The 23,824-nt window shown below is 44.9% G+C and overlaps 1 protein-coding gene across 7 annotated transcripts in view; it reads left to right on the plus strand.

Moving 5' to 3' along the window:
- Nucleotides 1-4,773: 4,773 nt before the first annotated feature.
- The window catches only part of RYK (receptor like tyrosine kinase), a 102,987-nt gene continuing 83,936 nt past the window's right edge, over nucleotides 4,774-23,824 (plus strand). For 5 of the 7 annotated variants that reach the window (XM_053307651.1, XM_053307646.1, XM_053307648.1 and 2 more), the window contains exon 1: nucleotides 5,175-5,490. In XM_053307651.1, coding sequence (XP_053163626.1) covers nucleotides 5,190-5,490 — 301 coding nt within the window. In that variant the 5' untranslated portion in view covers nucleotides 5,175-5,189. Of the gene's footprint in view, nucleotides 5,003-5,174; nucleotides 5,491-23,824 lie in introns of those variants that run through there. The other 2 variants (XM_053307652.1, XM_053307653.1) reach the window with 1 other exon arrangement.

Below are 23,824 nucleotides of genomic sequence, written 5' to 3' on the forward strand. Positions count from 1 at the left end.
CAACCAAGCTTTCTTAGCTTTTTAAAACTTGTTTTTAAATTGTTTTGGCTATTTAAATGGTGTTTTATGATGTTTTATTTTATGCAGTTTTCTAATTTCTGTTTTGTTAATTGATTTTAATAGTGTTTTAATGTAGACTGCCCTGAGCCTTTTGGAAGGGAGGTATAAAATTTTTAATAATAAATAATAATTTATAAATGTAAAGAAGACTAAACTAGTGACAATAGGTACAGCAACCTGCCTCAGAATTGACAATGAAGACACTGAAGAGGTGGATAGCTTCTGCCTTTTAGGATCGACTGTCAACAGTAAAGGATCCAGCAGACAAGAAATACTCTGCCGACTTGCACTTGGTATGGTAGCAATGAAGGCCTTGGAAAGGATATTTAGATGCCGTGATGTGTCTACACCAACAAAGATTAGAATAGTTCGGACAATGGTTTTTCCCGTGACACTCTATGGATGCGAAAGCTGGAATTTGAAGAAGCAAGATAGAAAAAGCATTGATGCTTTTGAACTTTGGTGCTGGAGAAGACTTTTGAGGACAACATGGACAGCCAGGAAAACAAATGGATCGTAGAACAAATCAATCCAGAATTTTCACTTGAGGCACGAATGACCAGGCTCAAACTATCATACTGCGGACACATTATGCAAAAACCCAGCTCCCATGAGAAGTCCTTAATGCTGGGGAAAGTTGAAGGCAAAAGAAGAAGAGGACGACCAGCAGCAAGGTGGATGGACTCGATTACGACAGCAATGAATGCACCACTGAGAGACCTTAAAGGCCAAGTTGAAGACAGATCATCCTGGAGAGAATCTAGCTATGTGGTCCCTAAGAGTCGACTCTGACTTGACAGCACTTAATCAATCAATCAGTCATGATCCATTTATAGTCTCTTCTTCCTTCAGCAGACCAAAGAGAGAATAAGCTACCTTGATGTTGCAGCTGCATTTATATCATGTACATTCAAGTCCTCTCTATAGTTTCAGTAAGCACAGGTATCTTCTAGAACTTCACTCTTCTATCTCAAATAGAAGAATAAGCACAGGCATCTTCTAGAACTTCACTCTTCTGTCTGAAAATTCCTTCACTTTCAGTGCTGAGGCTGACAAATAAGAAAGGCAAGAATTAGGAATTCTTAGGTATTCTTAACTCTTATTCTGGTTTATATACTGCTTGTTGTGGAAGCCTCTATAGCATTAATAGCCATCTTTAGAGCCATACAATATGGGTATGTTATGGAACGGTTTTCTGAAAATTATCTCCACTGCAGTTTTTTTCCTAGTGTCACTGCTCTCCACCAATGAATAAGTGGATTTTTACTGCAGGTGCCAACATCTCTTTTCCTACTAGAGCAGTATTCTTCATTGCATGGTCCAAGAGCCTGTGGCAGCTCCCATCAACCCTAAGTATAGCTGTATGAAACTTTGGGTTGAAGCTGAATACTTCGCACAGTCCCCCAGAATTGAACAGAGTCAACAGTTCACACCATGTGGTGCTGCATTTTGCCAAGTGCTGGTAGGGCTTTGTTAGGGGAAACAGAGAGCCCGCTCAAGCTGCTGCAGCACCATCGTGGAAGGTGTGCATGGAGCTCTGGAAGTGTGGTCTTTTCCAGAGTTTTCCCCATAGAGTTCTATGGGAAAAGTGGTGGGAAGGGCAGGGGAGGGTGCACCTATCCCTCCCTCTGCTTTCCCTCCCGCCAGAGCTCCATTGCAAATGGGTTCAGCGGGATGGCAGTGTACCTCCCTGCTGCCCCATCCGCTCCTCTGACCAGAATTAAGCAGAAGTACATGGCACATGTGCGCACATTGCACATGCACCTGATGTACGCTGCTGTCCCGTTGGGCTGGTTTGCAATGGAGCGCCGGCAGGGGGAAAGCAGAGGGAGGGGTAAGTGCACCTTCCACTGCCCTTAAAGTCACACACCCCTGCCTTCTAGGGATGTGCATTTCGTTTCGGATACAAAACGTTTTGTGCACAAAACAGGCCATTTGGGCTGTTTTGTAGCCAAAACAAAACACCCAATGCTCAAAACAGAAAATTTTGTAGCCAAAACAAAACATCCCTGTTTCGGATACAAAATGTTTGGTTGTTTCGGCTGTTTTGGAACTCCATTTTGCAATCACAAAAAGTCTTTCTCCTTCAGTCTCCATTTTGAGTTTTGACATCTGTTTGAATTTCCAGCCCTTCCAGCCCACAGACTGGCCAGCGAAAGCATGGGCTGATCTGCTGGCAATTGCCTTCTTATTCCTTTTAAGCAAATTTAAGGGTAAATTTTACCCTCATTGGCCAGTGGGGCAGTGTGCATTTCATTGTTATTGTTTCACACTGTTGTGTGTAAATCAATTGCATTTTGGGCGGGGGGGGGGATGTGCATGTGCATGACCTTTGGAAAGCTGCCTGTTTTTTTCCAAAGCTCTGCTGTTGTTGATGTGTGATGTTGATGTTATTTGGTGTGGATTCGGAGCAGAAAGGGGACTTTGGGGGCAGAAAAGTGGTTCAGGTAGTAGTGCCCCAATGGATGCCTGCTGCCACCCAGATTCCAAAGGAATTGGGAAAAGGGCTGATTTTAAAGAATTTCTGAAGTTGACATGTCTTTGGGGCAGATCTGGGGCAGAAAGGGGGCCTGAGGGGAAAAACAGTGGGTTGGGTGGCAGTGCCCCAAGGGGTGCCTGCCACTTCCCCTATTCCAAAGGAATAGGGCAAACGGCTGATTTCTTAGGAATTGTTGAAGTTTACACTTCTTTAAGGTTCTCCCCCTCCAGGGAATAATGGAGGTTTAAGAAGACCCATAACTCCACCTGGGGGGCACTGGGGTAGCGGGGAGCGAGTGGTGGTGTAGTGCACACAGGGTGCCAACCACCCCCATGGGTTGCTAACCCCATGGGTTCTGTTGTTTTTGAGGTGTTCTGAGTATAGATTCTCTAGTAGCATATGAGATTTTCAACAACAAACCATGAATCCACTCTCATATGCTACCAGAGAATCTGAATCTACACTCAAACATCTCAGAAACAACAGAACTCAGTACCCCATGGGTTAGCAACCCATGGGGGTGGTTGGCACCCTTTGTGGTCTACACCACCACTCGCTCTGGGCCACCCTGGTGCCCCCCAAGTGCAGTTATGGAGCAGGAATTACGGAGGTCCATCATTCCCTATGGGGAAGAACTTTACAGACATGCAAAATCCATTATATCTTTAAAAATCAGCCCTCTGCCCAATTTCTTTGAAATAATTCTGGCAGCTTCCTTGCCCCCACTGGGCACTATCACCCACCCTACTCTGCTCTAAGCCACCCCTTTCCCCCCAACATGAAGCTATACTTTTGGTGAAACCTCCATTCTTCCCTATGGGAAAAATCCTATACTTCAAAAATTCACCAAAAATCAGCCCTTTGCCCAATTCCTCTGAAATGTGGATACCACCCACAACCACTAGTTTTTCCCTGGGGCCATTTTTCAAAATCCAAAACGTTTCGGATTTGGATTTTGCAGTTTCGAACAAAGAACAAAATTGGGGTGTTTCGGATTGGCTGATTTTGAACAAAGAACAAAAGAGGGGTGTTTCGGATTCGGGCCAAAAACAAAACAGAAAACAAAACAAAACGCACAACCCTGCCTTCAAACTTTCCCTGTCTGGTTCCATGCACATCCCTAGTAATTTTGGAGCCTGGACCTAAAGGCCTTGGGAGCCCCCGATCCCCTGCAAATTAAGCATAATTATGCTCCACCAGGCGACCACACCACTCAGGACAGACTAAAGGGGGGGGGCAGGGGCTGTGGAGGCCCTGGACTTCAGCCCCAAAGTCAAGGGGTAAGTGCACTTCTACTGACACCGTGACAAAATTTACGTGAGAAAGTTCCATTGAAATTAAAACAACAAGTTAGGCATAAATCAAAGAGAACAGGGATATGGATACAGCAAAGCCCTGCGTACAATCATCATGTGACAATCTCTCCAGCTTAGGTACCTTCTGCAGAGAGTGGATTTCCCGGTAGGAATGTGTTAGTTTGAAGAGTCCTAATACCCGCAGCTGCAATCCTAAATACACTTAGTTCGGACTAACAGCCCAGTCCAATGCATGTTTACTCACAAGTATGTCCCGCTTAAGTTCCAAGGGACTTACTCCCAAGTACGTGTGCACTACATCCTTACAGCCCGAACCCGGGCATGTTTACTCTGATAAGTCCCACTGCTTAGCAGGACTTACTTGCAAGAAAGCGTCCATAGCACAGCCGACTACACCTCGGAGCAAACGTGCAAGGGGATCGGACTGCACATACAGACAGGTCGTACAACGTAGAAGCGGTACGACCCAAACGAGTCCGCGAAGCGACAAGGGAGATCTGACCCGCAATCAAAGCGCGAATGCAGGGAGGAGGCGGGGTCTGCAAGGGAAAGGGCGGGGCGAGGAATAAGACGCTCAGGAGTTCTGAGAGAAACAGCGCGCCTCCGGTTTGCTGCAGCGGGCAAGTGCTTGTAGACCCTTTCGCGCAGGCGTGGAGCGAGGGAAACAAGGGGAAGTGAGCGCGCACGCGCATTGGAACGGGCACAGGCCTAGCCTCCTTCGGCTCGGGAGGGCCGCGCTCGCTCCTCGGCTGGAGGGGGCGGGGAAAACGGGCGTGCTCTCGCTCGCGGGCCTGCTAAGCTTCCATGATTCCGGCCCGAAGAGCGCGGGAGCGCGCGGCCGGAGCATGACCGGCTGCCGAGCGTGAGAGGCCCGGGAGGGCCGCGTCCCCTCCCCAGCGAGGGAGCCGGGAGCGAGCGATGGTGCGGGGTGGCCGCGGGGATGGAAGCTGCGACACCGCTGAGGCGCGGCTGTCCCGGCGCGGCTGTCCCCGCTGCCGCTGCCTCCCCTTCCTCCTCCTCCTCCTCCTGCTGTCGCCGCTGCCCGCGGGCGCCGAGGGCCTGAGGGGGCCTCCCGAAGCTGCCCTTCCCGCCACCGGGCCCGGCCTGAGCGTCTACATGAGCCAGGAGGAGGTGCGGCGACTCCTCGGTGAGTGAGGGGCGGGCAGTGGCGCCACTCCCCTCGCCCCGCTGCCGCCGGGCCCGTGTGCGGGTCGTCGTCCTCTCTGTGCTCCGGGTCGGCTTCCTCCGGGGGAGAGGGAGAGCTGATGGGCTCCAGCTTCCGGATAAGGACCGCCGGCCTTCCCTCTAACCCCAGCCCCCGCCAGGCGGGTTAAATGGCGGGGGTCGCTCCGGGAAGGAGCCCCTCCCTCCTCGCCCCCAGGGGCCCTTCCTTCGTTCCTTCCTTGTACGGTCTCACGGCTGCGCTGATGCTGCTTAGCAGTCCTGCTGCACGGGGCTCGTTGGGTGGCGTTGGATGTCGGGGTGGAAACCAATGCTGCACGTACGTGGCTTTGGAGGACGGGGCCGCCTGCTTGCGCTTTGCGAGGAGATGGTCGGGTTCCTTGTGCTGGTGTTTTAAAAACATGCTTTTCGGCGCACCCTCCAAATCCGCCTTGGCCACCGCAGCAGGGAGAGGTGAGAGTCCAAATGAAGGGGGAACTGAGGCAGGCGGAGTCGCTTGCTTCTCAAAGGCCACCCAGTGAGTTCATGGCGAAGGTGAGAGCAGAAGCCTCCCAGAGCCAAGGCCAATAAGCAACTTGTCCTGTACCAGACCGCGCTAACTTTAGCGCTTAGCGGGGTGGTTTGGTTTTGTAAACAGTGACTGCCTGGCTTGTTAGAAATTAAATTCTTGTAAAAGGAGCAGGTTTTTAAAAAGGTACTCTATATTGTACACGCGAGAGCAATAATTTTATAAAAATTCGTTAGTCTGAACTAAGAACCAGTGGTTCCCTAATAATAGGCACCCGGTAAACACTTTCTCCTTTGTGATTTGGTGTGCCAGTTAGTTTGATGCCCTGGCATTCTTTATTGCAATATAACTTTTATGAAATGTAGCACATCATATCTGATTTTAGTCCTCCTAAAGCATGCTTAAAAAGTATCTTACACTTACAGTGCATTAATTTCTGTCAGCTCGTGCTAGAGATAGGAGATTCTTCTGTATTTGCACAGACACATTCTAGCTGCTTAGAGATGTGTGATATGATGTGCAACTGATTTGACGGGTGGTTTTGATCAGAGCTTGTGTAAGAGTCTACAGTAAATGTTAAAATGTGTTATAGATGTGGAAGTTGGCACATGTGCATGGTTTGGTGTAGGACTGTTTATCCATAGAGAGATGTGGTTAGTTGAATATATTTTCCAGTCAGTTGAGCAAGGGCGATCTGCAAGTGCAACTGATGTGGATGCACATCATAGTGTTCATCAGTCCCTATTATACTTGATGAATGAATCTGAGGCAGATGAGAAGATCCATCTGCAGCCAGTTATACTCAGTGGTGTGGGCTGAAATCAATGTGTGTAGATTGGAGCATCAGGAAAAAATTGTGGCACGATTGTTTGGGCACATGAATGTTTGATGCTGACTTGATTTTGGTGCTCACAGACTTAAAATGTCCTTACTAATGGAATGTCAGTCTCACAGATAGACTTCAATAAAACTGTATCATGACCATTTGTTGCTGTAGCCTAAACAGCCATATCTGGATGTGTAAGAACTTTCTCTATCCTCCTTTATTGTACTTCTGCTCTGAACATTTGTTTCTGTTATACACTAAATATCTAGATTAAATAACATGCCATATCCAATTACAGTTTATTTAGGGCATTAGAAAAATTTGCATAGTAAAAATTTCTAGGGATTTTTAAATCCCAATGTGAATGGGAACTAGAAATATTTCCAGCATTTTTTCTGGAAAACCCACATCTCTGCAGGTGCCTTGTATAAAGATCATGTTGCTGTTGCTTTTAGATTTGTACTGGCTCTTGACTTGTTTCTAGACTCAATTCAGAGTCATCGTTTTTGGTGGTTGGTAGGGATGTGCACAAATTGATTTTTTAAAATTCAATTTGTGCCCAAAACAAATCATCCCTGATCAGTTTTGTATCCAAATCTACCCCCCCTCCAAATCACCCCAAATTTGATTTGTATTTGCTTTGATTCTATTCATATTTGGACCACTAACAAGGTCCTAGGGGCACCAAATTTAGGTAGTGGGTAGGTCCCCATGGGTGCCACCTACCACCCTAATTTCAAATCAGTGGGACACTTGGTTGATTTTTAATGATTTTTTTGTTTTTAATTGATTTTGAACATTTCCGCCATAGGAAACAATGGGGATTCGAAGTTGCCATACCCTAACCCAAAAACGGATCCCCAGCTTTGATTTAAAAACAAAAAACAAAAATACTCAGCTCCAGCCCTTGTAGAAGTGGAGTTCTGGAGCAAAATGTGCCATCATTTTTCAAGTGTTTGGTTTCTTTGGTGTATAATAACTTTTCCTCATAATGAATCAGTATGAAGATTCATTGCACACTTTCATTTCTTCTGCTCATTTTGACTATCACTGGACAGTGCCAACTGTCAACTGCCATGTGCCAACTACACCCCCCCCACACACACACTCTCTCTCACCTGCTAGGAAGTGGGGTACTCATTTTAATTTTTAGGAATATTGAAATGTTTAGATTCTTTGGTGTCCAATAACTTTTCCTCATAATAAATCCCTATAAGGATTCCTTATAGTCCTTTGTTTGTTCTGTTCATTTTGACTGTCATTGGACAGTGCCAACTACACCCCCGCCACACACACACACACACGCTGGGGTACTCAGTTTATTTTTTAGGTATTTTTGAAATGTTTAGATTCTTTGGTGTCTTCATTAAACACTTTCATTTCTTATGTTCATCTTGACCCCACTGCTTTGTAGGTGGGGGTGGGGAATTGGTGGCATCTCATGTTCAAACTACCTCGCAACCCACAATCCACTGGGTACTCAGTTTATATTTTAGGAATGTTTGAGGTGTTTAGACTCTTTGGTGTGTAATGAATCCTCATAGGGATTCATTATGAGGAAAAGTTATTAGACACCAAATAGCCTAAACACTTGGAAAAAATCCTAGAACATAAACTGAATAGTACCCAACTGCCTTGCAGGTGAGAGTGGGGTGTAGTTGGCACATGGCAGTTGACAGTTGGCACTGTCAAAAAGACAGTCAAAATGAATAGAAGAAATGAAGGTGTGTAATGAATCCTCATAGGGATTCATTGAGGGAAAGTTATTATACACCAAAGAATCCAAAAACTTGAAAAATAGTGACCACACATTTTGCTCCATAGCCCCATTTCTACAAGGGCTAGAGCTTAGCTTTTCTAAAAAATGAAAGCTGAGAATCTGGGGGAATTAATAGAAGGGATCCGAACTTTGAATCGATTTGAATCGAATCAGATGTGATGCAATTTGTACCCGAATCTAGCCAGTGGACCACAGGGGTGATTTGTTTTGTCTCCAAATCAGCTAGGTTTTGGGTACAAATTGCCACCAGACGAGCTGGTGGCAACTGCAGACGAACCTCTCCAGATGATCTCAATGGGCGGTGTGGTTCATAGCAAAGAAGGCGTTCTCTTAAATACGCAGGGCCCAAGCTGTTTAGGGCTTTATAGGTTATAACCAAAACCTTGTACTCTGCCCGGAAACTTACTGGCAGCCAGTGCAGATGTTTTAAGATATGAGTGATATGGTCTCTCCGAGATAACCCAGAGACCAATCTGGCTGCCACATTCTGGACAAACTGCAGTTTCCGGACTATGTACAAAGGTAACCTTACATAGAGTGCATTGCAGTAGTCAAGTCTGGAGGTGACCAGCAGATGTACTAATGTTCTGAGGTCATTTATCTCAAGAAATGGACGCAGCTGGCGTATCAGCCGAAGCTGATAAAAGGCACCTCTGACCACTGCCTCAACCTGTGACACCAGGGAGAGGTTTGTGTCCAGAAGCACCCCCAGTCTACGTACCTGTTCCTTCTGGGGAAGTGTGACCCCATCCAGAACAGGCAGATCAGAATCATCTCCCGAGTTCCGACCCCGCACATTAAGTACCTCCTTGTCTGGATTCAGTCTCAGCTTGTTATCTCTTTCAGCTCATCTCTCCCTCCAAGCAGGCATTTAGGGAGGTTATGCCTTTTCCTGATGACATTGACATGGAGAAATAGATTTGGGTGTCATCAGCATACTGATAACACCCTGCACCAAATCTCCTGATGAAGATTCTCTCCTCTCCCAGCCATTTCATGTAGATGTTAAACAACATCGGAAACAATATGGAGCCCTAAGGGACACCATACTGAAGTTCAGTTTTTGAAGAACAACAGTCCCTGAGAGATACCATCTGGAATCTGCCCGAGGGATAGGATTGGAACCACCACAAAGCAGTGCCTCCCACCCCAACCCCCTCAGACACTCCAGAAGGATACTATGGTCGATAGTATCGAAAGCTGCTGAGAGGTCCAAAAGGACCAACGGAGTCACACTTCCTCTGTCCATTCCCAATTGGAGATCATCCATCAGGCCAGCCAAGGCAGTCTCCACCCCATAGCCCACCCGAAAACCGGTCTGAAACGGGTCTAGATAATCAGTTTTATCCAAGAGTGTCTGGAGTTGAGAGGCCACCACCCTCTCAATTACCTTGCCCAGCCACAGAAGGTTGGAAACAGGCCTATAGTTGCTCAACTTTGAGGAATCCAGGGCAGGCTTCTTCAGAAGTCGTCTAATAATTGCCTTCTTAAGACAAGGAGGCATCCTGCCCTCCCTCAGAGAAGCATTTATGATCTCTACTAGGCCTTCTACAACAGCCTCCCTGCCAGATAGCATTAGCCATGTCGGGCAAGGGTCAAGAGAACAGGTGGTAGGCTGCATCGCTCCAAGCAGCTTGTCCACATCCTCACAAGTTACAAACTGAAACTGATCCAGCCACATAAGAAGAGTCGCTGGACACTTCCAATTCAGACACTGCAGTAATTGTGGAGTTTGAATTCAAGTTGGCCCGAATATGAGAGATTTTATCCACAAATCATTAAATACATCACAGTGGGTAATAGATGGTTCCAAATTCTGATTCAAGGGAGGAGGGGCACTCACTAGCATTCTCACAACCCTGGACAACTCTGCCAGACGTGAACTCGCGAATGTAATATGGGCCAAAAAGAATCGCTTCTTTGCCGCCTGTATTGCCAGAGCATAGATCTTCAAATGTGCTCTATGTTGTAATCTGTCAGATTCGAGTCGAGTCTTCCTCCACTTGCGCTCCAGTCGTCTGCTTCGCCACCTTCAGCCCCTGTAGTTCTTCTGTATACCAAGGGGCCAATTTTGAAGCAGGTTGAGTGGACGCTTAGGTACAATCATGTCTACTGCCCTGGTGAGCTTGCTGTTCCAGTTCTCCACCAGGGTATCAACAGGCTCACCGGCAGAGCCAACACTAAATCCTTCGAAGGCTACTTGGAACCCTGTTGGATCCAATAATCTTCTTGGGTGGACCATTCTAATGTGCCCCTCCCCCTGTGAAGGTGGGGTGTGATTGTAAGTCCAACCTTAACCAGATGGTGGTCCGTCCATGACAATGGGGAAATCACATGAGTCCCCACCCACAGAATACCACCCTGATCAGAGTGAAAGACCAGATCAAGCATGTGACCTGCAATGTGCGTTGGTCCTGAGACCCTTTGGGATAGGCCCATAGTTGTCATGGCTGCTGTGAACTCCTGAGTCACCCCAGACAAATTGGTCCCATAGTAGAAATTGAAGTCCCCCAGCAGCGCAAGCCTGGGAGACTCCAACACCAAACCTGAGACCAAGTCCGTCAGCTCAGGTAGGGACTCCACTGGGCAGCGGGGCAATCGGTACACCAAGAGAAGTCCCAGTCTATCCCTGGTCCCCAAACTTAGGTACACACATTCTTTGCTGTGCTGTTTTTACTTGGGTAGCATCCAGAGTGCACTGCTGGCACAATATGTACCGGCACAAATCATCTCCCCCACTGTCACCTCCTCCCTACCGAAGATCCATTAGCCCACCAAAACAATATGTTGCTGAGGAGTGGGGGACTCAGACTTTCGGCAACAGCATGCAACACAATGGGAGGGCTGCAGGGGAATGGGGGCGGGTAACCTGGAAACCTGGGGGGGGGATGCTAGCAGAGACACTGCTCTATTCATGGTTTCTGAATAGTTCCACTTCCTCTGCAGCACCCCATGCTATATCCCATACAGTTGCCACAGGCCCCCTTATCACTGGCTTTTCAGGGGGCTTAAGAGAGCTTCAGTGGAGTAAGTGGAAGGTGCCTTGCTAGGTGCACATTGTGTCAGTAATGCTCTGGATATGGCCCATTGGCTAGCATTCACACTAACCTGTGTTGCCATCCCGAGTTTTCAATGAACTCTCCTCTGCAGCTGCCTCTGTCTCCTGAAACTATCAGGGACATATTTTGGGAGGCAAAGGCAACTGTTCAGGGAATGAAGGGGATCACCGAAAGTTGCTTTTCCTCTGTAACGCAACAGAAAACTGACACACAAGCCCCATTCAGATTTTTTTTAAGTGCCACTGTAACTGTGTGCAGCAGCATAAGCGGGTTGGAAGTTCTATCCCTGACCTGTTAGTCACCATTACAGTGGTGTTGAAATATCAGTTATGGTGAGCACTTCGCTTTTTAAATACAAACACCACTCTAAGCATGAGCAGCAGAGAGCAGTGGTGACTGATGAGTCAAAGTGGGACTTCCAACTTTTATGCCACTGTACACAGTCACAGTGGCACTTTTAAAAAGTCTGCATGGGGCTAGAGTTTCTCTGGAGGTCGGCTATTGTTTTTATGTCTGTGTTTTGTGTTTAATGTGTTAAAATTCTTTGGACATTTTTGATGGAAAGTAGCCTATAAATATTATAAATCTGAAGATGTCCAGTGAATGGATATCTAGGTAACCTGAAGTTTTAAAAAGTGATTCTGGTTTGCTGTTAGTGTTCCAGATACTGATCTGCTGAGTAAGCAAGAGACACCTTCTTGGCATGGTCCTGATCATGCTGAATCTGCATGTGTGACTTTGCTCTGTACTCATAGTAAAAAGTAGAGTTAAGAATTGTCTGAACATTCTGGCATCCCAGACCAAAGTGGAAACAAGTTCAATTCAAAACAATGATATTAACAATCAATAATGTGTGTGAAAATCTGGGTTTATTGTTAAATGTATAACTTGATCCTCTAGTCAGTATGTACCTAGCAAAATGTACTACCAAATACAGTTTAAAGACTCTATTTTGCTAGTCATCCACATATTTGAATGGTTATGGCTGTAATTCAAAGAGGCTGAGTACAGAAAGAGAACCACATGTGCTGCTAGAGTTTTCTTTGTTTACTGCAACAGCTTTAAACGCATCAGCAGCTTATCTCGTGAGAGTGGCTTGTCTCTTTGGCTATCAAACTTAGATGGTTAAATCATCTTAAAAGGTGTCGCTGTGTTGTGCTGCTTTTGAAAAGAAAATATAGGCATTTTTAAATTCCGGACTATATTAAGTAGGGATGTGCACGAAGATCTTCGGTGCCGACGGGGGGTAGCACTTTAAGGGCAGGGGAGGGTGTACTCACCCCTCCTGCCGCATTTCCCCTGCCGGCGCACTATCGTTTTGAAGCCCCTTGGGGCGGCAGCGTTCCTCCCTGCCGCCCCGTTTCCCCTGTCGGCCGAAAGTCGCGCGCGCACACATACACGACGGGCGCATGCGCGCTCGCGACTCCCGGCTGACAGGGGAAACGGGGTGGCAGGGAGGAATGCTGCTGCCCTGAGGGGCTTCAAAACGACAGCGCGCCAGCGGGGGAAATGCAGCGGGAGGGGTGAGCACACCCTCCCCCGCCCTTAAAGTGCTATCCCTGTCGGCGTTTTGGCGCCGAAACTGCCCCCAGCGCCGAAACGTTTCGGAGGCCTTCATAACGGCCTCTGAAACGTTTCGGGCACAAGCCTAATATTAAGCAGTTTGTGCTTTTAGGAAATAATACAACAGTACAAAATTTCCCAAAGCAGTTTACATAGATATAAATAAAATGGCTCCCTGTCCCCAGTCTTAAAAAGAAATATAAGACAGACCCCAGGAACAGCCAGTGGAGGGACGCTGTGCTGGGAATGGATAGGGCCAGTTGCTCTCCCCCTGCTAAATAAAGAAAAGCACCACTTTAAAAAGGTGCCTCTTTGCTCAGTTAGAAGGGGATGTATAATAAATATACATTTAGTAAAATTGATTTAAGAGAGTCTTCTAGTAGCAAGAAACATTTTTGTGCTTATTTCATTAACAGAGGGTGCCTCTTGACAGTAGCTTTCTGCACTGAGGCTTGCATAATTGAGTACTAAGATACAGAAAGCAGTATTGCACAAATCTTGCACATTTTTGCAGTGATCCTGCCACCGTGTCAAGTTCAGACTATAGCAACTGTGCTGTCCACTCATGCTCATTTGGGCTTGGGATGGGTGGGATTGACACGAATCAGTGCAGTTATCCTTATAGAAGCTGAGTGTGTTGATTCGGTGTGCATTTACAATAAATGGTTTCTGAGGAAATGCCTGGGGACAGTACAGCTTTCAAAAGATGAGCAAACTTGTCATAATGCATGATAATGTCTACCCACTTGCTTCTTTTAATTTATACAAAAGTACTACCTGGAATCTGTCAGAGTAGTTTAACCAGTTCCTGGAGGCAGGAACTGTCCTTCAGCTCAGTTTCAATAGCTGTGTGAATAATATTGAATTGAATCTACAGGTGGACCTCGTTATCTGCAGGGGTTCCATTCCTGCCGATTAAAAAACAGGCATTGGTCAATGGCAGTTGGGGGGTTAGATTCCTGCAGGGCAAAGATCGCTTTTAAAATGGTGGAAATCAGAGAAATTAAGTGTCATACTGTGCTCCACAGTTCTCCAGCTGTCCTGTGATTCCCACCCCCCCACCCCAAGAAAAAGCCACAAAATGGCTCTGCTAAGCAAAATGGTGGCCAGAAATTATCTCGAAAGTCATTTTTGGCCACCTAGGAACCATGGATATGTGCATATTAACTCTGTTTAACAGCACATACCAAGGTTGGGTGCACATGGCCCAACCACGGATACGTGAAACCATGGGTGCTGGGGCCGCAGATGACAAGATCGACCTGCATTATATATTTTGAAGAACTTGTTCGCGTAAAATAAAGTCATACTTCCCAATGATATACAGATAAATTTTGCACAAAGACCTCTGCCTCTTAAATTAGGTGAATGCACTACCTTTTACTACGGAATATGCTTGGGGAAAGGTTTTTTTAAATTGTATTTTTTAGAGGACGTTCTGAATATAATAATCATATTTTAACTGTTATTGTTCTCAACAGATTTTTAACACTCAGTAATTAGATCAATAGTTCCAAAATGACAATATGCCCAAGAAAAGCAGATCTTTCTCAGATTCAAATGTACCATGATGCAAACTTTCCATATATGGCCATTATTCAATAAAATGAGACTATTTAAAGTTGGAATCCTACACATTTCAAACTGTTCTCTTACTTCCCTTCTGCAAGCACATTAATTTAAAAAAATGGATTACATATATTTAATTTGTTGAACCTTCCTATAAGTATAATTATGCAAAATGACTTTGTCTAGTCAGTGATGGGCCACACCTACTCATGTTTCACATTCAAGAACTATAGAAAAATTGGTCTTGCTAGCTAGGAAAAAAACATTCATTTCATGAATGGAAATGGGTAGAGATGTGAAGACATTCTGAAGGCCCTGTTTAATGGTATTGTGACAACTGGAAGCATGAGCTGTAGCTAGGCTCATGTTCAAGCTGATGCCTGAAATTCTCAAACTTTCTGCTACTGAACCACTGCAAGGTGACTTTTTCATATGTAATGTCTTCCTAATGTGTGAATCTTGATGTTTTGTGTGTTTGTCTGAAATTCAGCTGGAAGCTGGTTTACGAGTATATGGCAGCTTCATGAAATAAATATTCCAGAGAATTAATGCTTGCAGTGGCCTTGTTTTATAAGGAAAACCTGTTGATCTCGGTAGAGCTGAAATACGGTAAAAGCAAAGATGGGCAGCTGAAATGGATGTAGTCTCTCAGCTCCCTCTGAGCTGCTCTAGTTGGTATGCTTTAGGATCCAAGAAAACCAAGTGTGAAATAGGTTGTCCTGCTGACACAGCATCGTATCAGGTGGGAGAGTGGGGTAGCAGAGCTCATGCAGCTTTCACTTTCTGGTGTTATAAAATGCACATGTGAATTGGGCTGAAAAAGAGAAGTGTGAGAAGATTTTCTGCTTTGCAAGGTGTGAACTGTGGAATAGTGTCACTCTGTTGTTCTTCCAGAAGCATTAAAGTTTAGTGGATGTTAATGATTGCTATGTGTAGTGATGAGAAGGTGTGAATTGTAGCAGAGAATAACTCTGACAGAAATTTAAAGGAAGTAGCTCATGGTATCTGGACACCTTACTGGTTGTGACCGAAGTCAAAGGAAGTAGATTCTGTAGTGAGCTTAACTTTGTGTGTGTGTTAGTGAATGTGCCCGGCGTGAGTAAAACTTAATTGCATGTTTCCAAGGTACTTTCGTACTATAGCCTACATAGCAAGCACAAAAATATCATTTGGGTGATATGTTAAATTGCTGACATGTTCCTAACTTTAAAATCTTAGGCAGGAAAGTGACTCAATTTATAAGCAATGCTAAGAACATACTTAAAATATTAAGATAAAAATACTAGAATTGTTTTGTTCTGAATAAATCTGTTAAATGCTTAGAAATGAGATCCAGCTATTGTTTGTCTGTCTTGCTCTTCAAAGAGGGGAGTTCTTAAAAGAGCCCCTCTTAAATAAACAAAAAGCACTTTCCCATGCTAATTGAGAGCTTTTTTCCAACTTTCTAAAACCTTCCATAGAGTTAAAGCTAGACTGCTTTTATGCAAGTGCCCCTTGAAAAAGCTCCATTTTGTTAAGACTTCTAGGGTGACATGATCCAGTTTTGTAATTAACACAAGAGTTCCCCTGCATCCTTTATGATTGAGAATAAAATCTCTGCCTCTCCGTCTGAGCTTCAGAATGTGTTATGTTAAAATCTTGAAAGAATGACCTTGTCTTTCTATGGTATTGCATAAGTATACCTTCTTGTTCTGTGCTTGATTTAAATTATTCTTTCTGGTTTATGTCCAAATGTGGAGCACAGAGATATATGTTAATGTGATTTGGGGTCTGTCTGGGTGAAGCAGAGTGTTTCCTCTTAAAATATAAAGCAAAAGAGCAGGCCTTGTCATGTGGTTTGCTTTAAGTTAGGTAAGGTCCTGTAACAAGAAACTAGATCTCTGTGCTTTGAGTTCTCTGTGAGCTTGCTTAATGGAAACTGCTAGTCAAAAGCATTTTAAGTAGATTTATTTAGTAGATTTCCAGTAATGGTTTTTAAAACCAATTAAATAAGTTCTTCAATCATTCTTGTATTATATCATCTGCAGGAGATTCTTGGAGATTGCACACTTTGCTTTTAATGTGCAATTTTTTCTTTTTACAACCATCATATGCAGTGTTCCCTCTAAGGTGTGCACATGCTCACACTTTTTTGATGTCCACTCAGTTAATTTTAGATCCCACTCGGGTTTAATCAGGCAGGTCCCACTCTGAATGTACATGTGCACACACCTCCTTAATACTGCCTCCCAGAACAAAACTCATTCCATACAGATGAAGAAAATTAGAGAGAACATTGATCATATTCTGCATTTATTACTCTTCCTCCATATATTAACCTTAAGAAATGCATGAGGTGTTCAGATTCTTTGCAATCCATGAGTGTCAGTTGTTATTATTTATTTATTTATTTATTTATTTATTTATTTATTTATTTTACATTTTATATCCTGCTCTTCCTCCAAGGAGCCCAGAGCGGTGTACTACATACTTAAGTTTTTTCCTCACAACAATCCTGTGAAGTAGGTTAGGCTGAGAGAGAAGCGACTGGCCAAAAGTCACCCAGCTAGTATCATGGCTGAATGGGGATTTGAACTCGGGTCTCCCCGGTCCTAGTCCAGCATTCTAGCCACTACACCACGCTGGCTCTTATGTTACGTTACAGTTATGTTACAGATGTGAGCACCTACTCATCACATAAGTTCTCCATTTTTAAAAAATCTACTGCTTTCCCTTACTTGCTCTGGAAATTCTTAAGTAAGGCTTCTTTCTTAGTTTAGCCTTGTCCTCCATGATCATACATAGGGTTGGAAAAAATAGTTCAGGTGTCCAGGAACTCATATTATATTTTTAGACTGAGTAAAATACCAGCCTAAAATGTCTTGGAGCCCAGCAACCAGGCCACTGCATTTTTCCTTCCATGACCTTACACTGTGGGCTGAATTTGAAGCTAATGTCTAGAAAGGAAAAGGTAAGGCTTGGGAGTAGTAAAACCTTATTAGTTTTTGAAAATTATTTGTAAGATGTCTGACTATGAAAGTGGTCCAGAACAGAATTTCCGTATTCAAGCAGAACTATGCCAACTCAATCGTTTCTTGTGTGCTGACTCTGAATATCTGACTGACAATTCAAAGAGGTTATATTATCAAATCTTATATCTATTAGGGATGTGCACGAAGATCTTCGGTGCCGACGGGAGGTAGCACTTTAAGGGCGGGGGAGGGTGTACTCACCCCTCCCGCCGCATTTCCCCTGCCGGCGTGCTGTCGTTTTGAAGCCCCTCGGGGTGGCAGCGTTCCTCCCTGCTGCCCCATTTCCCCTGTCGGCCGGAAGTGGCCGGAAGTCGTGAGCACGCATGCGCGCGCATGCGGGCTCGTGACTTCCAGCCACTTCTGGCCGACGGGGGAAACGGGGCGGCAGGGAGGAACGCTGCCACCCCGAGGGGCTTCAAAACGACAGCACGCCAGCGGGGGAAATGCAGCGGGAGGGGTGAGTAACCCTCCCCCGCCCTTAAAGTGCTACCCCTGTCGGCGTTTCAGCGCCAAAACTGCCCCCAGCACTGAAACGTTTCGGAGCCCTTCATAATGGCCTCCAAAACGTTTCGGGCACAAGCCTAATATCTATTTCTGAAAAAGCTGGAAATGTTGTTATCAGACAGTATAATAACAATGAAATACGCGTCTTCCACAACTCACCAGCTTTTTTTGAGACCTCTTTAATGCACAAATATGTTAAAAACAGGTGTTCCAGATAGAAGATGTTTTGATGTAAAACATCAGCCTCAGTGCTATACAAGAAGTGGCAGAGTCGTGCTCTTAAATACAACTCAGTGTCGTCATTCAGCAAAAGGACTGACAGCAATCAGTCAATCCCATTACAAATACACTACGTCTCATAGAGGATGGAAATAAAATTCCCAATTTCACATAACAGGAAGGGAAAAGAAAGTAACAATGAAAGGGAGGAAACAAAACAACATAAAATTTTATTTATTTATTTATTAGATTTATATACCGCCCATCCAAAATGGCTCAGGGCGGTTCACAACATGATAAAAACAATGAAAACAAATTAACAATTAAAATCAAACTATTAAAACACAATAAAACCAATAAAACAGCTAAAAACCCTGAAAATCAGGGCAACAGTTTAAAACAATTTAAAACAATTAATCATTTAAAACTCTGGAAGGCCGGGCCAAATAAGTACGTTTTAAGGGCTCTCTTGAAGGACAGCAATGATCTCAAATTACGAATTTCTGCCGGGAGTGCATTCCATAGCCCAGGAGCAGCTACAGAGAAGGCCCGCCTCTGCGTCGCCACCAGACGAACCGGTGGCAACTGGAAACGGACCTCCTCAGATGACCTTAACGTGCGGTGGGGATCATATCAAAGAAGGCACTCTCTTAGATAACTTGGACCTAAGCCATTCAGGGCTTTAAAGGTAATAACCAGCACTCTGTATTTTGCCCGGAAACATATTGGCAGCCAGTGTAGCTGTTTCAAAACAGGCATCATATGGTCTCTCCGGGTTGCCCCAGAGAACAATCTGGCTGCCGCATTCTGAACTAACTGAAGTTTCCGGACTACGTGCAAAGGCAGCCCCACGTAGAGCATATTGCAGTAGTCAAGCCGGGAAGTTACCAGCTGATGCACCACTTCTTTGAGGTCATCCTCTCCGAGCTGTTGAATCAGCTGAAGCTGATAGAAAGCACTCTTGGCCATGGCCTCCACCTGAGATACTAGGGTGAGGCCTGGGTCCAGGAGTACTCCTAAGCTGCGCACCTGCTCCTTCTGGGGGAGTGTAACCCCCTACAGCACAGGGAGATCTAACTCATTCCTCAGATTCTGAACCCCACAATGAGCACCTCCGTCTTGCTTGGATTCAGCATCAATTTGTTCTCCCTCATCCAGCCCATTACAGCCTGTAGGCAAGCATTTAGAGAATGAGTGCCATTTCCTGAAGATGAAAAGAAGTAGATTTGGGTGTCATCAGCATACTGATAGCACCCAGCACCAAATCTCCTGATGACCTCACCCAGCGGTTTCATGTAGATATTAAAAAGCATTGGTGACAGAATGGAGCCCTGGGGGACTCCATATAACAGCTCCCATTTTGAGGAGCAACTGTCACCAAGCTCCACCATCTGGAATCTACCCGAGAGATAGGAGTGGAACCACTGCAAAGCAGTGCCCCCTATCCCCAACTCCCCCAGGCAATCCAGAAGGATACCATGGTCGATGGTATCGAACGCCGCTGAGAGATCCAGAAGAACCAGCAGAGTCACACTCCCTCTGTCGATTCCCCGGTAAAGGTCATCCATCAGGCCGACCAAGGCTGTCTCATCCCCATAGCCAGTCCTAAAGCCAGTTTGAAATGGATCTAGATAATCAGTTTCTTCCAAGACTGCCTGGAGCTGGTCGGCCACCACCCTCTCAATCACCTTTCCCAACCAAGGGAGATTGGAGACTGGCCTGTAACTGTCCAACACTAAGGGATCCAAAGAAGGCTTCTTTAGGAGTGGTCTAATCAATCCCTCCTTCAAACACGGGGGCACCCTACCCTCCCTCAGTGATGCATTTACGATATTAACTAGGCCACCTCCAACAATCCCCCTGCTAGATAGAAGCAGCCAGGTCAGGCAAGGATCCAGAGAACAGGTGGTAGGCCTCACTGCCCCAAGCAGCTTGTCCGCCTCCTCAGGAGTCACAGATTGAAACTGATCCAATCTAATACTGAAAGAGGGATTGCTGGTCACCTCCTCCATAGACCCTGCAAAAACAGTGGAGTCCAAGTCGGCCAGAATACAGGAGATCTTGTCTGCAAAAAAACCATTAAAATGAAGTTCATACCCACACTCAATAACCAATGAATTCCATTGCATCCCTCATGTCGTCTTTGACGTTTATAGTTGGGTGCAAATATTCTCTATACATGGCTGTTCTATGTGATCCTTATGGATGCAGAATCAAAACTACTGAGGATGAGAGAGAGCTACCAGCAGACTCAGGGTTACGTGCAGATACGTTGGTTTCACAAAAATCTGAAGGAAAAAACCTCTAAGGGGACCCTCCTCAACCATCCCAGTCTAACTCAATGGAGTGGAATGTTTGTGGACTCAGAGAGCAATTAACAGACAAGCAAGTAGGTGGAGCTAATGGAGCTTAGTAGTGAAGGGGAGAGAGGAGGGCTTAAACAAAAAGTGTGGGAAATTTCTCAGCTTGAATAATACCCCCTCAAGATAGTCACAACCCTTTCTGCCTCTGAAAGGTGCCTAACACTTTTACCATGTTCAGGCTCAGATAACATTTGCATACCAGGGATATACTGTAATATTTTCTTACAGGTCTATACCTATTAAACTAAATGTAGGCAGTGCATCACCAAAATAGAAGCAAATCCTTATTTTGTTGTCTAGGAGTAGAGGAATTTAAAAAAAAAAAAAAGCCCCTTATTGGTAGTTGGTAGCAAAGAGAATTGAAATCTCTACCAGCAGGAGTTTGTATTTAACTAACATGGATTACCTAATAGTCTAAAATATATTGAATCTTAAAATATCATTGTTGAATGAATTGCTTGCAGAAGATCTCTAAAGTAAACTTAATAGTTGTCTCAGTTTGATACACTCAGCTGTAGAATAATGCACAATGGAATAAAAAATACTGCCTCTGTGTATATTTTTCTGTTCTAAATTTAAGTAACCTGAATTATACTGTTCAAATCATATTTGTATTTTACATTGGAGGGCCACACATTTCTGAAACAGGGGACGTTAAACAAATATAGACAAGAACTCAAATAGGGTCCACATACAATGTGGTGGTAACTATCTGTAGTGTCTTCTGATCATGAGCCATAGGAGCCTTTTTCTCCCTTTGATGCAAACCAGAATTCCCTGGAGGAGAAGCAAGAGATGCAGTACTTCTTGAGATGAGTGACATCTGGATCAGAGGAAATGAGGCTGCCATAGTCTCCGCTCAGGAGCAGGAGGACCAAGAAGCCTTGACCTATGTTTCTTGAAGGCAAGTTTGCAGCCTGTAACCAGGAGATGGGGTTACCTGCTCCAGCATCTGACAACTCCCCAGAAGTTGTTGACTTGATGTAGTTTAGATTTATTTATTTTTATTTAAAACATTTATACCCCACCCCACCAGTACACTACTGCTTGGGGCAGGTCACAACAATAAAATAGATACAATATACAATAAAAGTAATAAAATTAACCAAATTAAGTAAATAATTTAAAAGTCAGGTTAAAACCCCCAATCAGTATTGAGTTGCAAATTAAAAGTTATTTTAAAAGTTAAAATTTAGAATTATAAAAACTAAAAACTAAAGGACCTACCAGATATAACCAAAGATGGAGCATTAAAAAGCTTCTTTAAAAAGATGTGCTTCTAGTTGTCTTTTAAAAACACTGAGGAAGGGAGCATGGCAAACCCAGGGGCCACGATTGAAAAGGCCCTCTGTCTAGTACCCGCCAACTAGATCTCTGTTAGTGGCAGGGACATGAGCAGGGCCTGAGATGATGACCGGAGGGCCTTGGCAGATTCATATAGACAAATGCGGTCTGACAGGTACCCCAGCCCCAAGCCATGTAGAGCTTTAAAGGTCAAGACCAGCACCTTGAATCTAGCCCGGTAACCAATGAAGCTGCCACAGGATGGGTGTGATACTCATGAAGTGACCTGTGCCTATCAGCATCCTTGCAGCAGCATTTTGGACCAGCTGAAGCTTCAGAACATAAGAACAGCCCTGCTGGATCAGGCCCAAGGCCCTTCTAGTCCAGCATCCTGTTTCACACAGTGGCCCATCAGATGCTGCTGGAAGCCTACAAGCAGGAGTTGAGGGCATGCCCTCTCTCCTGCCGTTACTCCCCTGCAACTGGTACTCAGAGGCATCCTGCCTTTTGAGGCTGGAGGTGGCCTATAGGCCTCAGACTAGTAGCTGATAATAGACCTCTCCTCCATGAAGTTATCCAAACCCCTCTTAAAGACATCCAGGTTGTTGGCTGACACCACATCTTGTGGCAGAGAATTCCACAAATGGATTATGCGTTGTGTGAAAAAGTACTTCCATTTGTTGGTCCTAGTTTTCCTGGCAATCAATTTCATGGGATGATCCCTGGTTCTAGTAGTATGTGAGAGGGAGAAGAATCTCTCCCTAGCCACTTTCTCCACACCATGCATTATTTTATAGACCTCTATCATGTCTCCCTGCAATCGTCTTTTTTTCTAAACTAAATAGCCCAGGTGTTGTAACCTTGTCTCATAGGAAAGGTGCTTTGGGCCCCTGATCATCTTGGTTGACCTCTCCTGCACCTCTTCCAGTTCTGCAATGTCCTTTTTAAAGATTTGGTGACCAGAATTGTACTCCAGGTGTGGCTGCACCATAGTTTTGTATAAGGGCATTATAATATTAGCAGCTTTATTTTTAATCCCCGTCCTGATGATCCCTAGGATGGAACTGGCCTTTTTCTCAGTTGCTACACTTTGAGTCGACAGTTTAAATGAGCTATCCATCACGACCCCAAGATCCATCTTCTGGTTAGTCACCGACAGCTCAGATCCCATTAACATATACTTGAAGATGGGGTTTTTCGTCCCAATTTGCATCACTTTATGCTTGCCAACATTTATTTATTTATTTAGCATATTTGACCATTGAACTGCATTTGCCACTTTGTCGCCCACTCACTCACTCACTCAGTCTGGAGAGATCCTTTTAGAGATCCTCACAATCAGTTTTGGATTTCACTACCTGAAAGAGTTGGGTATCATCAGGCCACCTCGCTGCTTACTCCTACTTCTAGATCATTTATGAATAAATGTAAAAGCACCGGTCCCAGTACAGATCTCGGGGGGACCCCACTTCTTGCTTCCCTCCATTGTGAAAACTCTCCATTTTTATCCCTACCCTCTGTTTCCTGTCTTTCAACCAGTTAGCAATCCACACATGGACTTGTCCCCTTATCCCATGACCGCTAAGTTTCCTCAGGAGTCTTTGATGAGGAACTTTGTCAAAAGCTTTTTGGAAGTCCAGGTAGACTATGTGAACTGGATCACCTTGCTCCACACACTTGTTGACACTCTCAAAGAACTCCCAAAGGTTTGTGAAGCAAGATTTACCTTTGCGGAAGCCATGCTGGTTCTCCCCCAGCAGGGCCTGTTGTTCCATTTGCTTTACAGTTTTATCCTTGAGGATGCTTTCCATCAATTTGCCTGGAATGGACGTTAAGCTAACTGGCCTGTAATTTCCTGGATCGCCCCTGGATCCCTTCTTGAAAATCTGTTTTACATTGGCTACTTTCCAGTCCTCTGGTACAGAGCCTGTTTGCAGGGATAAGTTATATATTTTAGCAAGGAGGTTGGCAATTTGACATTTGAGTTCTTTGAAGACTCTTGAATGGATGCCATCCGGCCCTGGCAATTTGCTAGTTTTCAGTTTTTCCAGACAGTTTAGAACATCATCGCTTGTCACTTCTATCTGACTCAGTTATTTAG

This window comes from Hemicordylus capensis, chromosome 3, assembly GCF_027244095.1.
Source record: "Hemicordylus capensis ecotype Gifberg chromosome 3, rHemCap1.1.pri, whole genome shotgun sequence".
In the NCBI taxonomy this organism is placed as follows: domain Eukaryota; kingdom Metazoa; phylum Chordata; class Lepidosauria; order Squamata; family Cordylidae; genus Hemicordylus; species Hemicordylus capensis.